Source organism: Jatropha curcas, chromosome 9 (genome assembly GCF_041381405.1).
Source record: "Jatropha curcas cultivar XTBG-Jc1 chromosome 9, XTBG_Jcur_1.0, whole genome shotgun sequence".
Classification (NCBI taxonomy): domain Eukaryota; kingdom Viridiplantae; phylum Streptophyta; class Magnoliopsida; order Malpighiales; family Euphorbiaceae; genus Jatropha; species Jatropha curcas.
Window position 1 is genome coordinate 5,996,874 of NC_143159.1, and position 25,675 is coordinate 6,022,548.

Below are 25,675 nucleotides of genomic sequence, written 5' to 3' on the forward strand. Positions count from 1 at the left end.
GCCTATGACCCGATTTGAACAGATCTACATACAACTATACTTTAAAGGCTTTTTGTACTGTACAGAAATGTTTATTTCTGTATAGATACAGAATTGATAATTTCGTGACACATGACCAGTCAACCCGCTATAGCAGGTGGCAAGTTGATAGATTGATCTTTCTCTACTTTTTTTTTTTTTTTTTTTTTTTTTTTAAAGTTGTTTTCAAATGTAGTCCTTCTCTCACAATTACTTTTTTCAAATGGTACGAGGTCATTCTATCAGTATAAAGAAAAGGGTTCGATAATTTTTTTATAATAAATATATTATATCAGACAAAACATATGATAAGAGTGTTATGAAATTTAAAAACCTATAAAGATAATAAAAAGTCACCTCAATGCTTATATCTTAACTAACAAAAATTATATCTTATGCAAAACTGTATTGTTTTTTTAATTGATAACGATGTAAAATTTTAGAATAATTTTAATGACAATAATTACATCTTAATTAGAAATAATTATAAATTTAATAATAATAATAATTATAGATCTGATTTTGAAAGGCATGTTGGACATAAAATAATTGCCAATTTATATAATAGATTTTCCTATAAGAGTCTAAGTAACCAAATAATAAGGTTATATTATTTTAATAGCGATAACATACTATTATTTTAATATATGGTTAGCTTTTTTATGTTATTAAAATGAAAAAAAAAAAAGAATTAAATCTTTTTTAGATTAGAGAACTAATGTCTTAATTTGTATTACTAAAAATTATAAGATTGAAAACTTTATCTCACTCATAAAAATTATAAAAAATAAAATAATAATAACACTATTAACATATGGTTAACCTAACCTGCAAATAGTAAGTAATTTATTTTAATTAAATCTAATGGTTCGTAAGAAGTCATTAAAATCTAACGGTATAAAAAGACTTCTTTATAGATACATAAATTTTCTCTTCTTTACTATAGTTTTATCCTAATTTAAAATCCATTATACTGAATACATATAATAATTTACAATAAAATACATGTATATAATAAGGGTAAAATGTACTATGTCATTATATAATATCTTAATTAACGCTGCTTTTGAAAAATTTAATTTGTCTTTTCTAATTTATGCTTCAAACTCATTTTTAATCTTTCTTACCAAAAAGTGAACAATTTCCCTCTAAAATGTAATGATAAAGAGCTTAGTTTTTAAACCCTCCAGTCTCACCCCCCATGATACAATCAGTCCGATTGAAATTTATTTTATAAAATTCTCTGAAGTTTATGTACGACGCATTTGGTTTAATTTCATTCAGTCGAGTCATTGAATCAATGTCCTTTATTTTCTAGAATTTTTTTTATTGAAATTCAAATTAAAACCGCCACAAAGATATCAAAAAATAAAGAAAAAAAAAAAAATCAAAACTAATCAAACTTCAGAACAGTTTCGGACATTTCAGTTACAAGTGCAAATGGATAAGTGGCTGCAACTGGTTGTAATGGTCACATTCTTGATATTTCAGATTTCATATTTACATTAGATGAAATTTAGAAGACGACGACAACTACCACTAGAAAAATACTGCCTTTGCTAGTTATATATATATATATATATATATATATGTATGTATTTATATTTTTATTAATGTGTAATTAGAGCTTAAAATATCAACAGGAATTGCGTTAAAAAATAATTAAAAAGCAAGAGAACTCCAAAGATACTTATATCAACATGAACTAAACTAAAAATGAAACTTTTGATTTCCTTTTTTCCGTAAAATTGACAAAAACACCATTTTTCTTGTAGAATCAAACCCTCTTGAAAAGAAAAGAAAAAATAACAAAATACCCCAAAAGATGCAATTTCGCCAGCACCTTCCACTGCAGACAAAATAGTCCCTATCCTAACCTCTCTCCCAATCAACGACCAACTCTGAAAATTACCCTCTAATGGGAAGGCAGGATTAAGGCACCTGTGACTTATTGCACTATTTGCAAATGCAGAGTTCCAACCAAAAATCCACCTTCCTTCCATATGCAACTCATCAGCTTTCTTCAAAATAAAAAGAGACAAAAAGGAAACTAACCATCTGCCATCAAAAATTGGAATTTCTCAGATCTATTCATTGGAACAGCATCAAGTTTCTGAGCCAGAGTCAGAAGAGATCAGTTCAGAGGAAGCTCCACCCAAAACAGTTGCATGAGATTCAAGCAGCTTTTGCTGCACGCCTCGACAGACTTTCAAGGATGGTTTCTTTTTCATATACTGCAAAAAAACATGAAGTGAGAAAAATAAGTAGAGTTGAATTTATAGATTTGATATAAAAACCTCACTACACAGCCTTTTGACAATACTAATTTAAAAATGAAATAATCCTACACTGCAGCTATAATAGCAAATAACGTAGTAATTTAACTTGGTAGTAAATCAAGATTTTGAAACTAGACGAAATAATTAACCAAGAGTAAAAAATGCCAAATCCAGAACAGTGTCTCAACAGACTGAAAATTTGGAACAAGAAAGCTCCACAGCATAATATCTCTGAGAGATTGCAGCCGCAGTGAAGTAAAAATTGTTTACCTCCTGATAGAAAGCATTGATCTCCTCTTCCGTGAGGCCCTCATCTTCACCAGAATTTTCTTCCCACCCAAGAGAACGAAGGAATGCAGCCTCTTCCTCAGAAAATCTTTGAACTTCTTCATGTGTGCCACCATTGCTAGTCAACTCAGCACCATCTTTAATAGCTTGAGGACTTGTAGGAGCACTGACCACTTCCTTATTCACTTCACAAGATTTCTCACTAGTAGGAGATGAAACAACAGATGATGAATCTGGAAGAGCTGGAGAGCTGTTTGAGGTTTTCTTTTTCAGGAGGTTAAAAAAATCATTTCGGCTCTGGGTTTGAGACAAAGGTCTCTTTTCCACATTGAAAGCTGAAATCATATTTGAGTTAGCTGACTTGCGTTCGCCAGAGGAGGAAAGCTTAGCATTGTTTGGGCTCCTCAAAGGCACAGATGTAACCGAGGCAGGAGCAGCAAGTTGGCTATTTGCTGCTCTGCTGACATTATTAGTAGGGCTTGCAATATCCTTTGGAGATGGAGATACACCATTTTCCCATCCAGGTTTGAGAACAAAGAGTTTCCCATGAGATGTCTTTGGTGCATCAGTTTTGACATGTATGCCAAGAGATTGATTGGTAGGGTGCAATGCAGAGGACTGCTGCTGCATACTCTTGGCAGCCATATTCATCTCACCTGATCTGACCACTGTTTTGGGCTTTGATTTATCAGATGAATTGAGAACCTGGGAAAGGAAATTTAGCTAGTGATTATTACGCAGAGAGAAACAAAGAGAAAAAGAGAGTAGTCATGCATCACAATTTCAATGTGCTTTCTTTCCACACTCAAAATGGATCATGGGATAAAAGTTATCTAATTATATAACTCATTCAGCAATATTTGCAATGAAATCTTTTGTGAATCAATATGTGAAACATAAATGGAAAAACAGAAATGATAGATTGCAAATAAAGAATGGGCACAAGCAAGCAAGAGAATTGAAGCGCGCTTCACCAACCAAAAAAAAAAGGAAAAAACACATCTGGATAATAGTTCCACAAAGACACATTTTTCAACTTTCAAATAAAACTGCTTCAAGAACACATCCATTTTTAAGTTGCCAGCATGAGAGAAGTTACACTTTCCTCCCAGTGAACAGGAGTTCATTAATCCACATTTTTTGAAGACAATTTTAGAAGTAGCTTCTAAGACAACAGTCCAGATATCACTCCAAACCATCTTACACAGTGCACAGTGCACTACAGACTAAATTCCCAGCGTAAATATACACTAAATATGTATTCACGAAACTGTAAGTGCATTTGAAAGAACAACTGCCTGATAATCAGTCCAAAAAAGGCATCTCATGTTGAACACAGGCCAAAACCCTGGAAAAGAAACTTATCCACCTCAAACTTCAATTACTTGCTCATCTCACCTACTATAAGAAATGATAAGGGTAGTGATCTCTGAATCCTGAAAACTTCATTTTCAATCTCATTTTTCCAACTGACTAATAGATCACCTTGGGATAACCCAAGACATTATCACAACCACCACCACAGTTCCAACCCCATTTAGTTTTCAAAATACAAGTATGAATGAAAAAGAATGAAAAACTTCTAATAGATGAACATGTATCTTTAATGCTACTGAACAAAGAATGAAGTCACGCAAAAATTATTGAATGTTGTGCTTCACTAAGAACCAATTCACATAAAACTTTGAATAACAGCATAATTATGATGATGTTGATAATGATAAACAACAACATTAGATGATAATTCTTTCAAATCCAGTATCTGAAATATTATGGTTTTAAATTTTAATTCAAAAAATCAACAGATTGAGAGTTTGACAACCTTCCAGGTCGCCAACAAAGCTCATATCCATGGCATCTAAGATAGCAGGAAACAAGATTCACAGGATCACAACTGACTCTGGCAATTAGATATTCTTGGCTGGAAGTTTTCTACAAATCATCCGGCTAATACTACTAAAGCCCTTCCATGTACACAGTATTTGCTGGAGGCTTTCCCACCCAAAATCAAATTCAATAGATTAGGTTATTAGTAATTAGTTACTAGGATAATTAATATGTAATACCTAGGCTTTGATAAAATATACTAGTATAGATCTTGGTTTTCAAAATTACACTATATAGTCCCTGCATTATCAATCAATCATATTAGATGGTCCAGCTATTAGTTTTCAGTTAAGTGGTTATGAAATGTCAAAAATATTCCTGACAATAAAAGAAGATGATGAATAGTGTTGAGCATGAAAAAACAATAAAACAACAAAAAACGAGAGTAAAAAATGAATTTGGAGAAGGAATCCCAAAGCTAAAAAATAAAGAGTGGAAGAAGATTTCTGTAACTATAAATATTTGAATTCTTAATCTTTTATTGTTTATGAAGGTTGACTAATAGAAAATTATAAATTTCTAATGGAAGGACCTTAAAATGTAATGGGTACATAATGTAAGAACTAGATAATGTAATTTAAAAACCAAGGCCCTTACTAGTATATTTAACCAAACACTAGGGAATACATAGTAATTACCCTTAGTTACTCCCCAACACTAAAAATATCAAACTCAAAGACAGCAACCAACAAATGCAAATAAGATTGTCCGCAATATGACCATGGCCACCCCAAACAAGATTAAAATAATAGTTCATAGCCACATCATATGAAACAAATTTAGGGTTCTTAGAGGAAACAGAAGACATTATCATTGTAACAGTTGAGAGTTAAACCTTTGATGAATAGCATATAATTATTTGTAAAGATAAGTATAAGGCAAAAACAATAGTATAAACCTCACACTCACAGGTTGCGAAATAGGAAAGGCACAGAAAAAAGCAACAGTCTAACAATCTATGTTACAACCAGCTAAATAAACAATGATCCACAATCAATTGCTTATCCAGGTTATACTCTTACTCGTGAGCTGTTATGGGCAAAAGATCCTTGAATCATTTTTCAGTTTTGAAAAGCCTCAAATTCAGTAATAATGGGGCCATACTACCCATGACTTAAACAACAACACATGCTCCATGCTAAAACAATTTATTAGATGTTGGCCATCATATAATATCATAAATAAATTAAATAGAAGGTAAATCAATAAAAAATGTGTACCTTATAAAGCATATAAAACAAACTAACAAATCAGATATCCAAAAACTACAAAACTGTACAGCTATAAAACAAACTCTTGTGAATCATAGAAGCAGTGCTTTTACCGAACTCTTTGGCATTGAAGGTGTCACTGGTATCAATTGCCTCGATTGCTTAATTGCCAGTTCTTCAAGCCTCTGTGTTTGGACAGATAACTGCAGGTTGATAATAACTCCTCATTAGGCCACCCAAACATACAAGTATTATATAACTAGGAGAGGGCAAAAGTTACCTGCTCAGTTACCTGTGGAGCGGTACGGGTTCTTGATGGAGCCTGCGTCAATGCTTCAGCCATATTGAGACCAGCCATTACGCTTGGACATGCAGATGCTGAAGCAGCAACAGACTGCACAGAAGATAAGGAACCAGTGCTACTGTTTCCTATTAAAGCAGGCACCTCTGCCAGAGCTGAAGTCCAACCCTCCCCACCAATCAGAGCAGAACTACCAACAGGCAAGTTTTGGACAGCTGTGCTCAAGCTAGGAGATGAAACCCTTCCTATTTCAGGCACTCCTTGCCTCTCTTCACAGCCAAGAGAGGGAAAATCCTTTTCAAACACTGCCTTCTGAATGTTGCTACCAACAATACCCCCAGATAACAAACCATTGCCATTTGTATGGTTGCCACTACTCCCATTTTTTAAGTCCACAGCAAATCTTCGAGGCAACACCTCACCCTGTTTCCTTGATACCATAGAATGAGAACGTCGCAAAGTGTCCTTCTCACTTCTACTTGACAATATACTTCCCAAAGGATCAGGCCCATCACGGTCCCAATGGTCAACAAAGTTCAACCTCTCCTTGTCCCTTTCTCGATCCTTATCACGGTGACTTCTACTGAAACTACTGTATGCATGCTTCGCGGACCCATTAATGGAACTCCTCCGTGAATTAGAGGATGATGTTCGGTCAAGAAAAGCACTTCGGGGGGAATCAAAATCAGTTAAACCCTTAGAATTTCGATTTCTAGTGTGATGTGCTGATGATGAGACATCTATTTAACAAATAACACAATTACCATCAAAATATGATGCTGAAAACTTAAGTCAATCATTAAACGAGTCCAAAACTTAACATGAAAAACAACATAACTAAAGAGCAACTGATTGCACTGAAATCTCAGGAAATTAAACATACCTGAAAGAGAAGATGACGATGCAAAGTGGTGGACTGAACTGCCACCCCCTGAAACACTTCCAGAACTTCTCAACCATTCTGGAACTAATGTGGGTTCACTTCTTTCCATAAGTACCAATACTGAACATCATCAGATTCAAAAAGAAAAATAATACTTCTCTCACCTTCTTCACCCCTCCTTTCCTATCAGAATTGACAGTCTTTCTAAACAAAACTACTACCTTCTACCCCTAACCCTGTTCTCCGTTCCACAGTAATTCCCAATCTCAATACTCCAGTCACCACCAATTATTATTTTAGTCAACAATGGAAAAATAAACATCCAATGTTTCATAAAAAAAGTTGTTCTATGTGTGACAATAATAAGGCTTAAACACCACAAATTAATTTTGAAAGAAGCAGATTGCGAAGTTAGTACAAGCCCAGAACAGAAGAACAACGGCAATGACAAATAACCAAAACCCTTCGTCTCTGTGTTCCTCTATCTGTCTACGCCTCCATCTTCAATTAAAGATGGATTTGCAGATGATAAAACAAACAAGGTCAATAGACCCTCATCTCTAACGAAATCAACGGTATAAAAAGGTCCAACAAAAAAAAAATTACAGCGACAATAAAACAATATCCCCGATTCTAGAACACTTAACACCCATCAACAGTAGAATTCCGCGGAAACCCTAAACAACCGAGAAAATCAGGGTGTGAACACCCCAGAAGGGGTAATGCACACAAATAGAAACCCTAGTTAAACACAAATAACCCGTATCTGTTAGCAGCGTTCTAGGGTTTGAAGAAAGTAACGATAATTTAATTTAAAATTTCCAAAAATAAAATATTGAAAACAGAAACTATAGATGGAGAAACAGCCAAAGCGAGAGAGAGAACTAACCCTAGCGCGCTATGATTAAAGGCTGCTAAAGCCCAAAAACGTAACCGTTTCAATAACCGCTTTCGAAGTGTTAATATTCCCAATCCCAAACAATGCGTTTTCAGAGCAGAGAACAGACAGACAGAGAGGGAGAGGGAGAGGGAGAGGGAGAGAGAGCGAGTTTCAGTGCTACGGAGAGGCAGAAACCAAATGGTTGAGGGTTTGAGTATTTTCTCGAGAAAGAGAGGAAAAATAAAAATAAAAATAAAAATTAGGGTTTTGTTTATGTGAAATAGAGAGAGAATGAGAGAGGCGTAATTTCTGTTAGTTTTGGATACTGAGAATGAAACGTATGAAGAACAGCCTCCTTCTTTCTTTCTTTCTTGTTTTTTTTTTTTTTTTTTTTAATCTTTATTTTGGGCCTCCATGTATGTATTTATATTATACCTGGCTTTGTGCCCTATGCTCGCCAGTTTAGTTGGACTTTCTTCCATATTTTTCTTTTTCAACATTTTTTTTTTTTTGTTTGTTTTGGATTTAATTTCTCTTTTATTGACCATTATTATCTCTGACTATGAACTCTCATCCATACCAAATATATATATATATATATATATAAACTAAATACTACTACTATTTCTTTTTTTTTTTTAAGAGAAATACTACTTCTATTTCTATTTTCACATAAATAAAAAAAAATTAAATTTTATCAATATTTTCATAATATATTCCTAAATAATATTATTTTGTACTTTTTATACACTTTCTTTGTTATTTTTATTAACAAAATAGTTTATTTTTTAATATTTTTATAGCTTTAATATTTTAGAAATTTAATAAAATTTTCAAATTGAAAATATGGGTTCCTGTTGTAAAAATTTTTATTTTTAAGTTAGCTATTTCTTTGAGTAGGAAGAAATGAATGTTAATACACATTTAAACTTTGAACCAATCTTTTAATATACATATTTGTGGATGGAGTATACAAAAGATGATTTTATTTTTATTTACTTACAATATGAATTGTAAATATAGTATTATTAAGTTTTAAGAATAATAAAATTCAAAACTTTTCTTATTCTCTTTTACTAATTTTATACTATTATGAAAAAAAAGGCCAAAAATGACATCAATATATAATTTATAGTTTTTTTTTTTTTTAGAATTATATAATTTACGGTGTTACTATTATACCGTTATAGTTAATTTTGATTGATTAGTAACTTAATAAATATAAGTTAGGCCCACGAATTTAACTATACTCTATCCCTCTTATTTTGTTTACATGGTTTGATGAAATATATATATTAAAAATTTAATCAAAAAAATTATTTTACCATTTTTTTACTATTAATTCATTAAAATATTAATAAAACTCACTCAACGAATGATCATAAATATTATCATGTGAAAATGAATTATTCGTTTGACCTGTCAACTTGTGTAAAAAAGTTTTGTGGCTTTCAAAATGACCTTAAGGCTCGTTAAAATTGGAAATTTGATACCATTGCATCTTTATTAATCCAGTCAGCAAAGCCAATGGATTACAAACTCTAAAGGGAGTGTGGGACTTTAAAAAAATTTACACATGGCAACTTTAATTAATTAAATATTATTTTTTTATCATTAAATTAATTAAAATAATATTATATCGTTATCTTCTTTCTCTCCCCTTTTCATTCCATCAATACTATTTTTCTCCCTTCTCCTCCTTTTCTGCATATCTCTCTCTCTCTCTCTCTCTCTCTCTCTCTCTCTGCTTTTCATTCTAATTTTTCTCTCTTCTCCTCCTCCTTTGTTGCAGATTTCGTTTTCTCTCTTTGGAAATTCATTCTATCAATACTATTTTTCTCTCTCCTCCTCCTCCTTTTCTGCAGATTTAAACCTACAATTTATTAATTAGCCAAAGAAAATAAAAAAAAAAAATGAATAACCCAGTAGTTCCATTCATTTTTTTTTAACTACTGAAAAAACAAAAGCTTACAAAATTTTTTTTTTCCGTTCCTCTTACCTATTTGTAGAAAACATTTACCCTTTGAGGCTCTATTGAAACCCGAATACATTCTGCATGTGTAAGAATTGCAAAATCACATATCATTCATTTTCAGAGTATATGCTTTCACTATACTCCAAGAACTTAGTTTGTTGTGTTATATGATTCTTTTATGAAATTCTTTCTTTTCCTACTAATTTTCTTTTTAATTTTCAAGCGATGCTTGTATTTTTTTAAATGAATTCGTCGGACACGAATAGATGCCTAGAGTTTTCAGTGAATTGGACACAAATAGTTTCCACTTCTTTTCATGTCCTAAACATACAGTGTTTTTAAAGAACAATATCGCAGATGAAGAAGCAAGCTAGTGGATCCGTGGTGTTGGTGGTCCATTCCAATGAATAAAGCAAAAAAATAAATCTTTTTGACTCCATTTTTTACAAGTGAATATTTTTTTTTACACATCAGCCATTTTTGTTTGTTTGGATGATTGTTTAATAGTAGCAAATTTACAACTTCAAAGGTCATAAAGACATTTTTAAAGTAAAGGAAGCCACGAGATTTTTTTGTACGAATCGGAGGCAAATGATGTTTTTGTAAATATTTTTGGATATAAAAAAAGAATAACAAAGTGAACCAAGAAAAGTCGGAAGAAGAATTAGTTGGAGCCAGTAGGGCCTTTCGTGGCCCATGTCAAATTTATACTTGCGAAAAGTGGGGCTTTTTCTCCTTCCAAAAGAGGTGAAAAACAAATTTATGTATATGGGAAGCCATTAAGGGTTTGTTTGAACGGAAGATTATTAAAAGTTTTTGTTTTTTTTAAACAAATAAAGATCTTTGAGGGTAATACAAAGTAAGATTAAATTATCAGGTTGTTTGTAAGGAGGGGAATGTGTATTCCATAAAGGGGAAAAAAAAAAAGGAGGGGATGTATCTTTATAGTTATTTAAAGGGTTAAAACTCTTAATTTATCGATCAATTAAATTAGAGGATTGAAAATAGACATAATCGGTTCCACAACAATCGGTTTTAGTTTTAAAATTGCATGTTTTGATTATAAAAAAAAATGAAAACAAAAATAGACCGTTTTTGAATGAATTTTAAAATGATTTAATGGTTTTCTTTACCCTTTGTATATTTATTATTATTCCATAAATATCTTTTTTTCATATTTACCCTTTGTATATGACCAATAATTACTACTTCAATTTAATGGTTTTCTTTAGGAATTAGTATTAAATTAAGGGTAATATAGTCAATTTACTTAATCATTTATTTGTAACTTAGACAAATTTAATGATTTTTTTAAGAGACGTGAAATTTCAAATGTGATGAATACTATGGAACAAATGTAGTAATACTAACTCTGTTCCATAATACTTGTCACATTTGAAAAAATAGCTTGTTCCAAAATACTTGTCACATTTGTGGTTTGAAGGAGTAATAAATGTTTTTTTTCATGTTCACCCTTTATATATGCCCAATAATTATTACTTCAATTTAATGATTTTCTTAGAGAATTAAATTAAATTAAGGGTTAATATAGTCAATTTATTCAATAATTTATTGTAACTTAGATAAATTTAATGATTTTTTTAAAGAACTGGAAATTCTAAATGTAAAAAGTAATATGGAACAGACGTAGTAATTTTTGCAGGAGGATATTTTTATAAGGTTATAATTAACCTTACTTTCTAATGCTTTCAAACCAAATAATATAAAATCATTAAACATTTATTTACCTTATTTTTCTTCTAAACATATTTTTGGATTTGTCTTAAAAAAACAATATTTTATTATCTAAGCAATAATAATGAATATTACATCGCCAAACAATACAAATAATAGATATAGTCATATCTCACGTTACTTTACTTCACTTCAATAAGCCTCCATAGACATTGTCCAAACTATTAGATTGTATTTGATTTGTTATGCAAATTATAATGAATACAGTTTTTGAAATTTATGTTATTTGGTATAAATAAGGAGACAATAAGCAGCCTTAATGAAGTTCACGACCTGAAATCTCATGTCCATGTGCTTACATATATAATACTACCAGTAATATTTATGCATGATGTTATAAAATAATATAAAGCCAGAGAGAAAAAGAGAAGGAATAGAGAGTAAAATATAAGAGATAATACGAGAGTTGATGAGAAGTCACATATATATAGTTATATAAATAGAACCCTAATAGAGTTCTACATAAATTAGAAAAATAGATTTTGTAATAATTAACCATATAGACTTTTAGCCACATAGAACATCTGTTTAATTCATAACACATGCACATTAATATCCTCAATTTTTATGTTAAAATTATGCACATTAAATATTTAACTAAAGTATTGTATTTTAATGAAACAACACAAATAGGTATCTTCACTTCTTAAAGACAGTGAGAAATAAATAATTTTCAATTTTAGTCATTAAACAATAAGAATTTTCATTGATTAATGATATGCATGCAACTAAATTATTGACATTGATGACAATTATATGTTTTTTTTTTGGTCAAAGAAAACGATAGGCTTAAATCCACTAATTACATTATTTTATGAACTAACACGCAGCTACTCCCATTTGCCAACAACTAAAGTTTTTGTTTTATTATATAATCTTTTAGTCATTTCAATCTTTTAATACTTTTTTTTTCTCTTCAGAAACAGGAAAATAAACATGTGTTTCATCATTTTAATAAAAACACTGAAACATATCAAAATTTAATAAGATAAATATACCAAAAAGAGAAAAAATAGTAAAAAAGATATTAGAACACCACATATGGCTGAGTTAATTCCGCATTGAAATCTGTAGACCATGTGACAAATTTATAAGCAAAATAACCTATAAAAATAATTATTCCATTTGTATGATTGGGTATATGACAGTAAAATTTTTATTTATAGCTATTTTCTGTGTGCAATTCCTTTTTAATCCCATTTAAAATTAAATTTAATGTATACGAGTGATTAGCTTGTTAAAAATACATTGTATTATTAATATTTCCTTTATTTTTAAAAAATATGCAAGACAAAATAAAAAATAAAAACAAAAAAAACGACCTTTACATGGAATTTTATCTTACTAATATTGAAATTAAAATAAATTATTGGAAATATCACAAATTTAAAATTTAAAATTGATGCTCATGGAGATGATTCGAACTATATTTTTTTTTTTTGGTTGCAAGTATAATTTACTCATTATACTATTGTCTTAGACGTGCATGTCATGTGTTGGTGTACATATTTGCAACCAAAAAAATTGGAATTAAGTGACATATTTGCTCACCTCAGTCACAAAGCTCACTGGTTGTTCATCAATGACGTTAACTAATAATGGAAAAGCAAAAGTAGCAATTGATCTGTTTTTTATAAATTTTAACCACACAGTGACAGGCAATAAATGAATTACTAATAAAGTGATGAGTAAACCAGCGCGTACGGAAAGGCGTAGGTTTTGGAATATGAAACCAGCCGTACCCAAACAGAACACATCCTTCCAAATCCAATCAACCCCTGTTATCATGCCACGTGTCACCGCGTTTTCACTTCGATCACGACGGCGTTTACCAGTCTCTCTCTAGCTTTGTCGTCCTCCTTAGTTTCTCGCTGTCTCTCTGCTTTCAACCATTACGACTCTTGTATGGTCAGCCCATATCTCAACCAAATTCACCGCACCGTCTGCTTCCTGAAAATTTCTCGGAAAAGTGACAGAAAATAGATAAAAACAGTTGGGTTTTTCAAATTGTAGCGTGGCTCTCGTGATTTTAGTTTTGGAAATTTAGATGGATTTGCGTCTCTATGCATCAGTTGCCTCGATTTTTCATCCGTAGGAAGAAAGACGGTCCTATGGACCCTAAGAACCGGCGGAGGCCGAGGTTAGAGCGCCGAAATGCGGCGAAGCACATCGAGTACGATGCGACTTCGTCTTCCTCCTCTATAGACGACTCTTCTTCGTGTTCTTTGGTTACTAGATCTCTTGATTTGTCTGATCGGACTAGTTTTCGGATTGACGGAAGGGATGGCGAGTTTGACCAGATTTGCCGGAGCTTAGGGTTGTCAGGTCCCGAAGATTTCGCGATTCCGGCGGCTGCTTGGGAGGCGATGAAGGTCCGCTCAGCGTCCGATCTTCTGCCCCGGTCCAGATTTCATGATATGGACAGTCCAAGGATAGTGGAAGAGAAACAGCATAATAATCATCAGCCGCAGGAGCAGGAACAGGAAGAGAGTGAATTGTGTGCTAGGGTTTTGGATAGTGTTAGCATTAGTAGCGAGACTACTGAATTAACTCAAGCTGAGCCAGTTGAGCCTGCTAAATTAAATGTTCACTGTGGTGCTGCTTCTTGTGCAGTAGGAGGAGGAATCAAAGGGGTTAGGCCGCCGTTGCTGAAGCCGCCGCCTTCGATGACACTACCGGTGATCGATAACGCATGTTCGACGTGGGATATACTAAGGGATTTTGCTCCTGAAAACGATAGAAGGTCTTTGGTGATGACTCAGGACTTCAGTTCTGATGACGAGGAAGGACTAGGTGATTTGGCTGCTAATAAGAGAGAAGAAAAGGAGATTTTGTTGAGGATAGGAGAAACAGCTGTCTTATCGGAGTCTTGCTCGTTTACTACGTCTAATGACGATGATTCATCGAGTACCACCACGGAGCCCACCAATATTTCTCCTAATGGAAGATTTAGAAGGATTATTACTTACTGGGAAAAAGGTGAGCTTCTGGGACGTGGTTCGTTCGGATCGGTGTATGAAGGAATCTCTGAGTAAGCGCTCAACCTTTGTGCGGTTATTATTTTACTTCTCGACATAACTCTTTAATTATCATTTGATTTCAGACTAACTTTGAATCTGATTTTAGGTTCTCACACATCCGTGTCAAAGCTATTCTTGAGTTTTTAACTCTCGATTTTATAGGTTTTGTGGTTGATTGAAATCAAAGTTTATAGTTAAAATTTAGGAAGACGACGTACGCTAAACATTTCTTCGGAATCATAGTGTAAGAATGCCATGTGCTTGTCCATTTATGACATACTAGATAATGCATATTTTGGAGGACATAACGTGAAAATGTTTATATTCTTAAAATTAGTACAAGTAGTAAACTCTAAGTTTTTTGAAGTCATACGAATAACAACAAGAATATCTAATCCTCAATTCCAAGCTAGTTGGGGTCGGTTGCATGGATCAAAGCTCGATTTGTGTTAGTTCTTCAGCATATTTATACAATTTATTAATCGTAATTCCCATGGAATCTTGGCCTTCCTCTCCCTTTCCTTTCTTGTCTAGTTTAAGATGTTTTGTTTTCCTTGAGGGGGGCTTCCAGCAGTCTACAGCAGACATGGCCAAACCTCGTTAACCTTCCTTCTCTCATCCACCCCCCAAACCCCCAACCCAACCCACCCACATCCACAGACACATACACACAATAGGTGTGGCTCCTTCCTTATCACGAAGGCATTCATTCAAGTTGTGTGGCCACATATCATCTCAACATATTTTCCAAGAATTAAATTTTGTGTGTGATTTTTCTTTACTGTCAACACTCAATGTCCTACATCATAACTAGTCAAATTGCAATTCTATAAGACTTGCCCATAAGGTTTGTTGGTATTTTGCAGTCACACAAGAATCCGGTAGCATTTTCACCTCTTCATCCATTCTGCTTTAATCTGATGATCAACTTCCAAATCTTTCCCTTGTCGCTTTGGATAATAGATCCATTGTTTGGGGCCATATATAAAAGTGCAGTTGATTACATCTTGAAGATTACAACCTTTTGATCCTTTATTTGCCATGTTCCAATCATCCTTCATTTTCATCAATTTTCTAATATTGTGTTGGGTAAGTAGTTAAATTACAAAAGTTTGTGAAGGTGCAACGTAATCATAATTATGTTCTGGCTTTGCAACGCAGTGCTCATTACAGCTTTTAAAATATTGCTTCATTCTTTATATTAAAGAATGGTAAGGGACATTTTGGAGCTAATCTTGCTTTGTTTATTATTTATTTTTGCAGTGATGGATTCTTTTTTGCTGTCAAAGAGGTTTCGTTGCTTGATCAAGGAAGTCAAGGCAAGCAAAGTATTTACCAACTTGAACAGGTGAAATAATCACACTTAGGTTTTTATCACACTGCCTTTTTTTTTTTCTATTTTCATCTTTTAAATATTATAAAAGGGATTTCTTTGGAAACCTGAACTAAAATTTCTTTATCAGAATTCCCCTCCTTTTCTCATAACATTACCTGCCTGTTCGTTTCAGGAAATTGCTCTTTTAAGTCAGTTTGAACATGAAAACATAGTTCAGTATTACGGCACTGATACGGTACAATCTTTTCACTTTTCACATTAGTTCTGCATTTACTTCTCTGATCTGTATTGTTTTGGACATAATCATTAGAAACAAAGACATGACCTCCTCCTTTTGGCTTCATCTTACTTATGCATGCTGTTTAAAAAACATATCCAAATTTTGTTAAAAAAGTTTGTCATATAAAATGTTTATTCAAGTTCCAAACTTATGGAAGCTCCCATTTTTCTTTTCCTTGAATTCGTTTCTCAGAGAATATTTTGTATTGAAACAAATTGTTCCTATCTTGGAATACATTGTAACACAGCGGCAAGGAAAGTGAGCCATTGTATTGGATACATTTGAAATATTTTTTAGCTCTAGATAGATCTGATTAAATGGTTGGAACTTTAAACTGAACTGGATGGAGAATGATAGCTTGGTAACTTGCAAGATGTGATAAATTTTCCTACCGATATCACCTGCGTGTTTTATCTTTGTATTTCTTCTTGCTTGTTACTTATAACCATACTGGCATTTCACGCGTGCATGTATTTGGTCGTTAAGTTTGTTTCATTTATTGATTTTTTGCAGGATGAATCTAAACTATATATCTTTCTTGAGCTTGTAACAAAAGGTTCCCTTATGAGTCTCTATCAAAGATACCATCTTCGAGATTCCCAAGTTTCTTCATACACAAGACAGATTTTGCATGGTCTGAAGTACCTTCATGATCGCAATGTTGTTCATAGGTGAGATAAATGCCTTTTATTGGGTAGTTTTCCAATGGTTAATGGCTGTCATGGTCAGACCAGATTTTTTGTTATATAGTGATTGAAATGTATGTTACTTGTATCTTATCTCTTTATCATTACCCCATTCTGTTTAGGGCTGCATCTTGAGACATATTAGTGCTGCTAAATTTTTCTTTGTTATCTTACCAGTGTCATCCTAGGTGTACACCTAACTTTGATATCACTGTACTTCTCTACTTGTACATTGATATCAATTATCTATGCCATTTAATTTACAAACTTGAAGGAGTAATAGTTTTTGCTAATTAAAGATAGTTTTAATCCTCTTTTTTTGTTGTTTGATTAGCACATAACCTTGTCTTTCATATTATTTCTTTTATTGACAACTCTTAATATGATAATCGCTGAACTCTGCTTGTCAACTCTATCTTATCATCTTTACACTTATTTTGAATGAAACTTTAAGAGCTCTAAGGATACTATGTGGCAGTTCTAGTTATAGGTGACTAGGTTCTTGCATGACCTTTGGTTTTCTAAATTTTTGTTTCTGAAGTTCAGTGCAATTTTTGTCTCCTCAAATTTTAACTTTCTATCATGGGTTGGCTTGCAACACAACATAACCATTCATTTCCACCCTTTTGGCATCTTATATTTATTTCCTTAATTTAATCAAGTAAGCACTGATTTACATTTTACAATATAAGAGCCGTTAGCATTTGATATGTGCACAATATTGGAGTGCACATGCTAGCATATGTACTATGGAACTTATTTTCAGTCATCTCATTCCTATTTGTACTTTAGGGATATCAAATGTGCAAATATATTGGTGGATGCAAATGGATCTGTGAAACTTGCAGACTTTGGATTGGCAAAGGTTTTTATCCTACCCTGATTTTGATCTTTTTGCCATATTCTGAGTGTTGGTGAATTTCTTCTCTAAATCATTTGTTGTTTTCTTTTCAGGCCACCAAATTGAATGATGTAAAATCTTGCAAGGGGACTGCATTCTGGATGGCCCCTGAGGTGTGTATATGAATCTGTTTCTCGCACAAAATACTTTATGTGCTAGCTTTGTTATTTTTGCTCAGTGTTCTATTCCTTCAGCAACATTTCCGACTTGTACTTGTATAGTAGTCTTTTATACAATATTTCAGTTAGGTGTTTCTGATTACCAATCTCTATATGGCAGGTTGTCAATAGGAGAAACCAGGGCTATGGGCTTCCGGCTGATATATGGAGCCTTGGATGCACTGTTTTGGAGATGCTAACGCGTCAGATTCCATATTCCCATTTGGAATGTGTAAGTGCCATGTGTTCACACTTCCTCCTGTCCTAGATATCATTGTGATAATACTGATGGCGACGATGATGGCCTGAGACTTTTACTTTATTTTTAGCTATGCTTTTGTGTTGGCTAGTTAATAAGTAATTCTACAATCAATAAGGTGTTGAGTGTAAGTGCTGTTTGGGCAGCTCGACTTCTATTTTGGCTTCTAATGGCTTATCCCTTCTACGACTCAACAGATGCAGGCATTGTTTAGGATTGGCAAAGGTGTGCCGCCACCTGTTCCTGATTCTCTTTCGCAAGATGCACGAGATTTTATTTTGCAATGTCTACAAGTTAACCCCAATGATCGTCCTACTGCTGCTCAGCTCTTAGATCATTCATTTGTGAGGCGGTCACTTTCAACATCTTCAGGTTCTGCATCACCTTATCTTGGCCGACGGTCTTAGAAGCTTTTGCTGAGTTACAACTGTGACAGATGTTTAGGTAAAATTTATCTTCAAATTGCTACTCTCTATTTTTAAACTATGAAAATAAAAAACTCTATTTTTACAGCCTCCTTTTTTAAGAAGAAACACTATCATGTGAAATGCCTTGTTGGTTAAAAAAAAAATCCCTCATATTGCATCTTAGATTAAGGTCGTCTGTCTGACTTCAACTTTCGGTTCTCTTTGGTGTTTTATTGTTTTCGCTCAATGAATTGATGAGTTTGCTCATGAAAACTTTGCTGTCATGGCAAAGTGTGCAGGATTGATTTATCTTGTTGCATACGAAATGTGCGGGGACTTCTTGTTAGACACTGGCAGCAATTAATTTTTGATTGCATTCAACTCGAAGTCCATGTGGGTTAACCTCCTGATCTTAAGTTATTGAAATTTGCTAGTCTGGTTTTTGATTATTATTTTGTAATGTGGGAAATTGTAGGAGGAAGGCTTCAATGAGAGCAATTGTTGTAAGAATTACAGAACAGATACCCACGTGTATATATTCTCATTATTGTAGCAAATGCCAGTATTAATCCTTTTTTTTTTTTTTTTTTGGTTGTGTATTCTATTATGGCATAAATGTATTTCGAATTATTTCTTTCATGGGAATGTCCGGCCCCATTCGGAGGGACATGTTGAAGCCTTAGTAAGTATCAAGGATGAAGCCTTGGATTTTGCTAATTGTATTTTCTATATGTTTTTCTAGGGATCATGCTTTGTTGAAGAAAGCTTCTTTATTAACTTTTTGCTCTGCCCTCTTAGTATAAAACGATAATGGAACTGAATAAAGTTAATCACATTTTCTGGTAAATATGATATTCTCAAAATTAAAATATATTGCAAAAGGGGAAAAAGGTCCGCATGAACTAATTAATTTCCAATCATGTCTCATTCTCGACAAACTGACTAAAAATTTTCCATTTAATACTATACAAAATCCAATACTATTGTCATGTAATTGAAACTTACATATTGTATATATAATGTTTTGCATTAAGATTGAAAAGTTGCCGATTAAATATGGTTTGGTTGGTCAATCCTTTTATAGAGGATTGCCAATTAAATGTGGTTTGATTGGTCAATCTTTTTATAGAAGATGTAATGGGTGAGAAGTATCGAGTTTCACTTCCACGAGGTTAATCTGACTTCCCATATATCTAAAGACAAATTAAAAAAAATTGCAAATCTAATTGATAAATATAAACAAGTTTTGTCCTCGTCATGTCCGCATCCTTTTGTGGCTTTGAAATGGGCTATAGATTTTGGTCTCAGAACGAAACCCAACCGATAAGGCCCGACCCAACTCCAACTACTGGAGGCCACTAGAGAGTAGAGAGCGCCACATGGACAAAAAGTGCTCCGGTCAGGAAGGGGGAGAGTATCCGATCAGATGAGAAACAGATACACAGCAAGATTTGTATAAATATCGTAAATCGTAATGGTGTCGATAAATGACAGTCACCGCAGCCAATCAGAACAAGTAATTTAAAATCCCTTTCACACACCCCACCCTCCAACGCAACCTACGGCGAACCTGACCGCGAAGATCGGGTGTCGCTCCTTCGCCTCCTCTACGCCCGTAATTATCCGCCTTGTTCGACCCAACGGAAAAGGACAATAATAGATATATTTAAAAGAAAATTTCTTGAAGAAACTCCTTTCTTCGTTTTCCTTTAATCATTGATTACCTGTCTGCTGGTAAAAATTCTTATTCCTGTTCTATTCAATTCTGTTTTTCAGTTTGTTTGTATCTTATGATTCCCATTCCTAGGGTTTTAGATTTAAGTGTTCTGAGTGAATTTTGAGTTTGGGATGATCCAGCTGTTATCCAATCCATTCCTAAGGATTATATGTTTAATGCCTTGATTTATACTTTTATTCTAATTTGTTTTAATTTCGTCCATTTCTTTTAGTTTGCGATAGGCAGCATTTAATGCTTATTTAGATTTAGCTGGTATTCGACATTTTGGCATTTCGAATACTAAATTGAGTAAACTATGACATTTTCAATTTGGACATATTTTCATATTGTAATGACTGTATGGAACATTTTCAGAGTGTCTTTCAAACTTGAAAAAGAAAGAAAGAAAAAAAAAAAAAAAAAATCCTCTTTTGGCTCTGTATTCTGATTCTTGAAATTAGTTTGACATATATAATATTTAATTTAGAAGAAAATTAAGGCAATTAAGAAAATTCAATTTAGAAGAAATTAAGTTTTTTGATGTATAATTTAATCTGAAGTGAAGGAATTACAAAGAAAATTATTTGATTTTGAAAACCCAAAATATAATGATTCTTAGCTTTTGGGTTTAGCCCTAGAATTCAATCTATAGTTTAGCATTTAGTATTTATCTACTTCATGAAGTTGCTGACTTGTAGGATTCACGGTTCGATTCAATTTTTATGCTAAACAATTCGAATCTTATGGGTGAATCAGAATTGATAGTGAATCTTATGATTCGAGTTGATTCTCATGTTCAACGATTCTTTTACCCAACAAAACAAGTGGAAAAATTCAATATAGAGAAAGAAGAGCAAGGAGATATTATATTAGAAGATGAAGATAATGAAGGGCTTGAATTTGGAAATGATAATGAATAAATATGGATTTGGGTAGGAAAATCTAGTGGCTTGATAATTTTGCTTTGTTTTGATTTTATAATTTAACTTCATAGTTTGTTATTTTGAACTCGACAACTACACAAGTCATTAGGTTTCTTTCATGTTGTGTTTCGTAAATGATTTAGAATTGAAATGTTTATAAATACATTATTTGCAAATAAATTTTTTAGTATCTTTTCATAAAATTAATGGAAATATATATATATATATATTTATAAAATTAATTTTAAAAAGTTATATTGAATCTTACGATTGGATTTTCAAACTAGATTCAAAAAAAAAAAATTCTGATTCTTGATTTGACAACTGCGGAAGCACGTGCAAATCTACAGCTGACTAAGACATTAGATCATATCTAGTCATGATGGATATTATTTTGTACATAAATCAAGTTCATTGTTTTAGTACCACTTTCTTACTCTGTTTATTTGCTAAGTTTAGAAAATAGTTACAAACTCATTTTTTCACTTTCTTGCTTGTATAAATTTTCTTTTAATTTATTTTTTCATGCAGCAAGATGAACTTTTATTATTTGTTTAGGATGTTTTAACTATTGGCTTTACAATAATGCCTCTCAATGATCTTATCCCTCTCTCACTTTGTCTCTGCCTTTTCTCTTTACCCCCTTATCTCTTAAATTTTGTACCTCATGAATGTTATCATATAAGCTTAGCCGATGATAAATGAAGTTGTGTTATTGATAATTGATCAAAATAAAAGTTATAGAAGTGAATTTCTGTTCCTATTAATCTTTTTGCATGTCCTTAATTTTATCATTTCACCAACTAATTATGATTTGTTCAATATCTATGTTATTGACTTGGAATTTTTGGATTTTCTATGCCAATTAATTTCTTCTTTCCTAGTATCTTGGGATATGTGCAGGTGAATTGTGCTTTTGAAATCAACAGCCAATTGTTTCACTGGAAACATTGGAGGAACCTCACTAAGAGTTCAGGGCTGTCTTGGTGGGGAGGGTTAGGTTAGGTGAATATAGGAAAGGTGAAGGCGCCTAACTGTGCAACAGAATTAAGAAAGAAGAGATTTCTCAATAGTCTACTTTAAACCATAAAATGATAATATCCTTTGTATTGCTGTATTGCAACTTAATTCTTTCAACTGGAGGATTGGCCATATGTTCATTTAACTTTGGCATATTTTAATTATTTAGAGCTGGTTACTATAATATGCCACGTATTCAGTTCAATTTGAAAAAACAGTTGTCCTTAAGATGCTTGTAGGCAGTTACTTTCTCTTAAAAAATTTTTACTGTTCTTTTTGGTTAATTCAGTAGCTCCGTGCTCTCAGAAATTTTTTTATGCTTTGCCTCCTATACAAAGTGTGTCCTGAGTGGGCTTTGGTGAGGGTCGTGCTTGTAACCTTTTCTCTTGCAATTCAAGTTGTTTGTTCTAATGATTTGAGTCTATAACCGATATATATCAGGAAATTTCTTCAGTTACACAACTAAGTTGTGTCTTGACTTCTTGACTTCTTGAGATGTATATAACTTTTCATTTGAGTTTTGTAACTGAAGACTGCTAAAAGCAGCATAACTAATGCCTGATTCTGTACTGTAATGAAATAAAATGTTATGGTTGTGTGATTAGGTATTGGTTATCCACAAAATACTAGGAATACTAACTTTGTTGATTTTTTGTCACTTGGTATTCAATTCCTTAAGAAATATCTAGTGAATGCTGTGTTATTTCTTTCTTCCATTTGCTGCATGTGTTTATAGAATGCCTTTGACTATGAAGTTGATATGTTATTCAAACAGAGGAGAGTGTTACTTCATTCTAAATGGTTATTCGTGCACAGTGCCATCCACATGTAATTTCTGTGCTATGCATGGCTAGTGGGAAATGCAACTCACAGGCTGAGGCATCATCTAGTTTTATATGCAATTACTTGGTTTTGTAGAATGGCTTGTAGGAAATTGTAACATCATTCATGTTTTTATTGGAAGCCTGAAATGCCCTTATTTTAAAAGTTTGCTGAGAACATTTAATCGATTTATGTAAAATAATACGTGTCAATTTATTTGAGTTCTTGCTTTTTCTCTGTCTCTCAGATTGATTTTGTGAATGGCGAAGGTTAGTAAGGTGAAAGGCAAGGCTGGTTCTCAGCATCACAGAATGACTCCATATCCTTTGCCATCACGCCCAAGGAAGAATTCTAAAGGTTGCCACTCAAAGAAGAAACATTCAAAAGCTCTGGAGAAGAATGATTGGGAAGGTGCAACCTGTTCAGTTTGTCTGGAATACCCGCACAATGCAGTTCTTCTTCTTTGTTCCTCTTACAACAAGGGTTGCCGTCCTTATATGTGCGCAACTAGTAGTCGTTATTCCAACTGTCTTGAACAATACAAGAAAGCCTATACAAAAGTAACTTCAACAGACGAGACACAACAATTGAACAGGTCAGTGGACAATTTAAGTTTCAATTTGGGTGCAGGTCTGGCTAATGAGAAGAAGGAAGTTCCAGAGCTTTTATGCCCACTCTGTCGTGGGCAAGTGAAGGGTTGGACAGTGGTAGAACCAGCACGGAAGTATCTCAATGGTAAAAAAAGAACCTGCATGCAGGAGAAGTGCTCATTTGTTGGAACTTATAAACAGCTCAGAAAGCATGTGAAGGGGAAACACCCACTGGCACGACCTCGAGCTGTGGACCCTGTTCTTGAAGAAAAATGGAAGAAGCTTGAATGTGAGAGGGAGCGAAATGATGTGATCAGCACAATTATGTCATCAACGCCAGGGGCAGTAGTGCTGGGTGATTATGTGATTGAGCCAGGCCGTCATGGCATTTTCAATGATTATGATTATGATTCAGACGAATCTTTGGATGATGGGTTCTTTCCTTTGGAGTCCTTCAATCGAGGACAGAGTAGTGGCCGATATCACAGTGGCTTTCACCTGGATTTTGACTCATTAGACGAGGATGATTATGGGATGCGTCGTTCTGTGGCTACTGGTCCCGCAGCACTATCGGGACGTGGTCTCCACAGGTTATTACTGGGGAGGACAAGGAGAAATTGGAGGTATAGAGGAGGCAATAGGAGTCGAAATTTATGATAAGGTTTCAGCTATCTTAAATTGGCTGCTCTTGATTCGCTTGGCACTTCCAATCATGTACCACATGTGATGGTTGCCACTTTGGTGTTTACCCTGATGTGGTATAGATAGATTGATTGGTGACTAGTGATTTCAACAAATAGTAGACAGCAATTTTTAGAGGGACTTTGAATTAGGTTATTAATTACTTACGAATGACAAGGGCCAAAGAATTTCGTTGGTCCATTTCCTCGTAGGTATGGTTCAACTGTCATTTGAGCATTGCATATTCATTTGAATTGGGATGAAATGATGAACAACATTTTTCTTGATATGTTTGTTTTTCTGATGCCTTTTTTCCGACCTCGCCTAATTTACATGGTCGATAATTCTCTGGGAATTTTATATGTTATGTACAGCTTGAAGAAAAATATTTGGTATTTGCATTTTAATCCAGTTTGAGGCTTTGTTCTTGATGGTTCCCAGATTTGTTTATGCAGGTTCTGTCGTTGCTTTGAGAATTATTATGACAGGTAATGGCTACACTTATTTCTTACTTTTGACTGTTGGTTACGTTATTCTGGTCTTCCTATGCTCTGTTTGTCTTGCATTCTTCCCCTTTAAGTTGATAGTCATTTTAAATGGATTTGGTTCCAGGCCTGGGCTTACACAAATTCCTGCTTAGAACCTCCTTTACAATTGAGAGGCCCAATGGGCCTAAACAATACTGTAGACTACACAATTGGGTAATCCTCCATAAGAGAAATCGAATAAACCATACCTGTTGGCTTTGTCACAACTCAAGTTGAACCCACATTTGCAGACAACTAAAATTATTAATTTGTTTAATTATCAAGTGGGTCTTGGTTGGATATTTTCTGAACAACTGGCTGGCTGGTCATAATCTATATCTTTATTTCATACATTATGTGTATGCCAGCCAGAGCATATACCCACATTTTATATTAAAAAAACAATCTATTAGATACACAAAATAATTTCCCTTTCACTATGAAATCAGACCTTTTTGACATTTTACCAATTTTTTAGTTTTAAGACTCTAATCAGCATCTGTTAATACGTAACCAAAATCTGTCTTACTTAAGCTTAATTGTTTGTTAGTGTTGAATGAAATCGTTCTGTAAAAGTGCCTGGATGAGCTCAAAAAGGTCATATAAATAATAATAATGACGAAAATAATATCTCTTGTAATTTGGATTCTACAAAACGACATGGATATGGTGCCAAAGAAGGAGGGAGTTGGCCTGCAAATTTAATAGAATGATTTTTTTTTTTTTGGAGTAAAGGATCTCAATAGTTGAATTAACATGGCTCAATACTGACAATACATATATTTAAATTCATGCATGAATTTTGTTATTTTAATCTTCTTGTACCCTAGATTTTTTTTTTTATTTTGATTAAACACTTCAATTTGCAAAA

General features: G+C 33.3%; 3 protein-coding genes across 9 annotated transcripts; 2 read left to right on the forward strand and 1 right to left on the reverse strand.

Annotated features, from left to right (window-relative positions):
- Positions 1-1,724: 1,724 nt before the first annotated feature.
- On the reverse strand, positions 1,725-8,138 carry LOC105638876 (C-jun-amino-terminal kinase-interacting protein). 2 transcript variants are annotated; one of them, XM_012222762.3, is made up of 5 exons: positions 6,868-8,138; positions 5,976-6,724; positions 5,797-5,886; positions 2,568-3,290; positions 1,725-2,252 (listed from the first exon to the last, which is right to left on the reverse strand). In XM_012222762.3, the coding sequence occupies exons 1-5, from the start codon at positions 6,974-6,976 to the stop codon at positions 2,124-2,126; spliced, it is 1,800 nt and encodes a 599-aa protein (XP_012078152.1). In that variant the 5' UTR covers positions 6,977-8,138; the 3' UTR covers positions 1,725-2,123. The 2 variants fall into 2 exon arrangements, with proteins under 2 accessions (XP_012078152.1, XP_012078151.1); XM_012222761.4 differs by having other exon boundaries at positions 5,964-6,724.
- A 5,158-nt stretch (positions 8,139-13,296) lies between these two features.
- MEKK1 (MAPK/ERK kinase kinase 1) lies at positions 13,297-19,109 on the forward strand. 4 transcript variants are annotated; one of them, XR_001047089.4, is made up of 10 exons: positions 13,297-14,508; positions 15,761-15,845; positions 16,006-16,068; positions 16,627-16,784; positions 17,592-17,664; positions 17,754-17,813; positions 17,980-18,090; positions 18,315-18,561; positions 18,817-18,917; positions 19,000-19,109. XR_001047089.4 is itself a non-coding variant. In XM_012222764.4 (9 exons), the coding sequence occupies exons 1-8, from the start codon at positions 13,541-13,543 to the stop codon at positions 18,522-18,524; spliced, it is 1,728 nt and encodes a 575-aa protein (XP_012078154.1). In that variant the 5' UTR covers positions 13,297-13,540; the 3' UTR covers positions 18,525-18,561; positions 18,817-19,109. The 4 variants fall into 4 exon arrangements, 2 of the variants coding, with proteins under 2 accessions (XP_012078154.1, XP_012078155.1); XR_002284942.3 differs by having other exon boundaries at positions 18,824-18,917; XM_012222764.4 differs by having other exon boundaries at positions 18,817-19,109.
- An 810-nt stretch (positions 19,110-19,919) lies between these two features.
- On the forward strand, positions 19,920-25,031 carry LOC105638878 (forkhead box protein, putative (DUF1644)). Of its 3 annotated transcripts, XR_016322673.1 has the most exons (4): positions 19,920-20,258; positions 23,254-24,489; positions 24,733-24,765; positions 24,890-25,031. XR_016322673.1 is itself a non-coding variant. In XM_012222766.4 (2 exons), exon 2 carries the CDS (start codon positions 23,267-23,269, stop codon positions 24,251-24,253), a length of 987 nt encoding a protein of 328 aa, XP_012078156.1. In that variant the 5' UTR covers positions 19,920-20,258; positions 23,254-23,266; the 3' UTR covers positions 24,254-24,566. The 3 variants fall into 3 exon arrangements, 1 of the variants encoding a protein (XP_012078156.1); XR_001047090.4 differs by having other exon boundaries at positions 24,733-25,031; XM_012222766.4 differs by lacking the exons at positions 24,733-24,765; positions 24,890-25,031 and having other exon boundaries at positions 23,254-24,566.
- Positions 25,032-25,675: the final 644 nt, after the last annotated feature.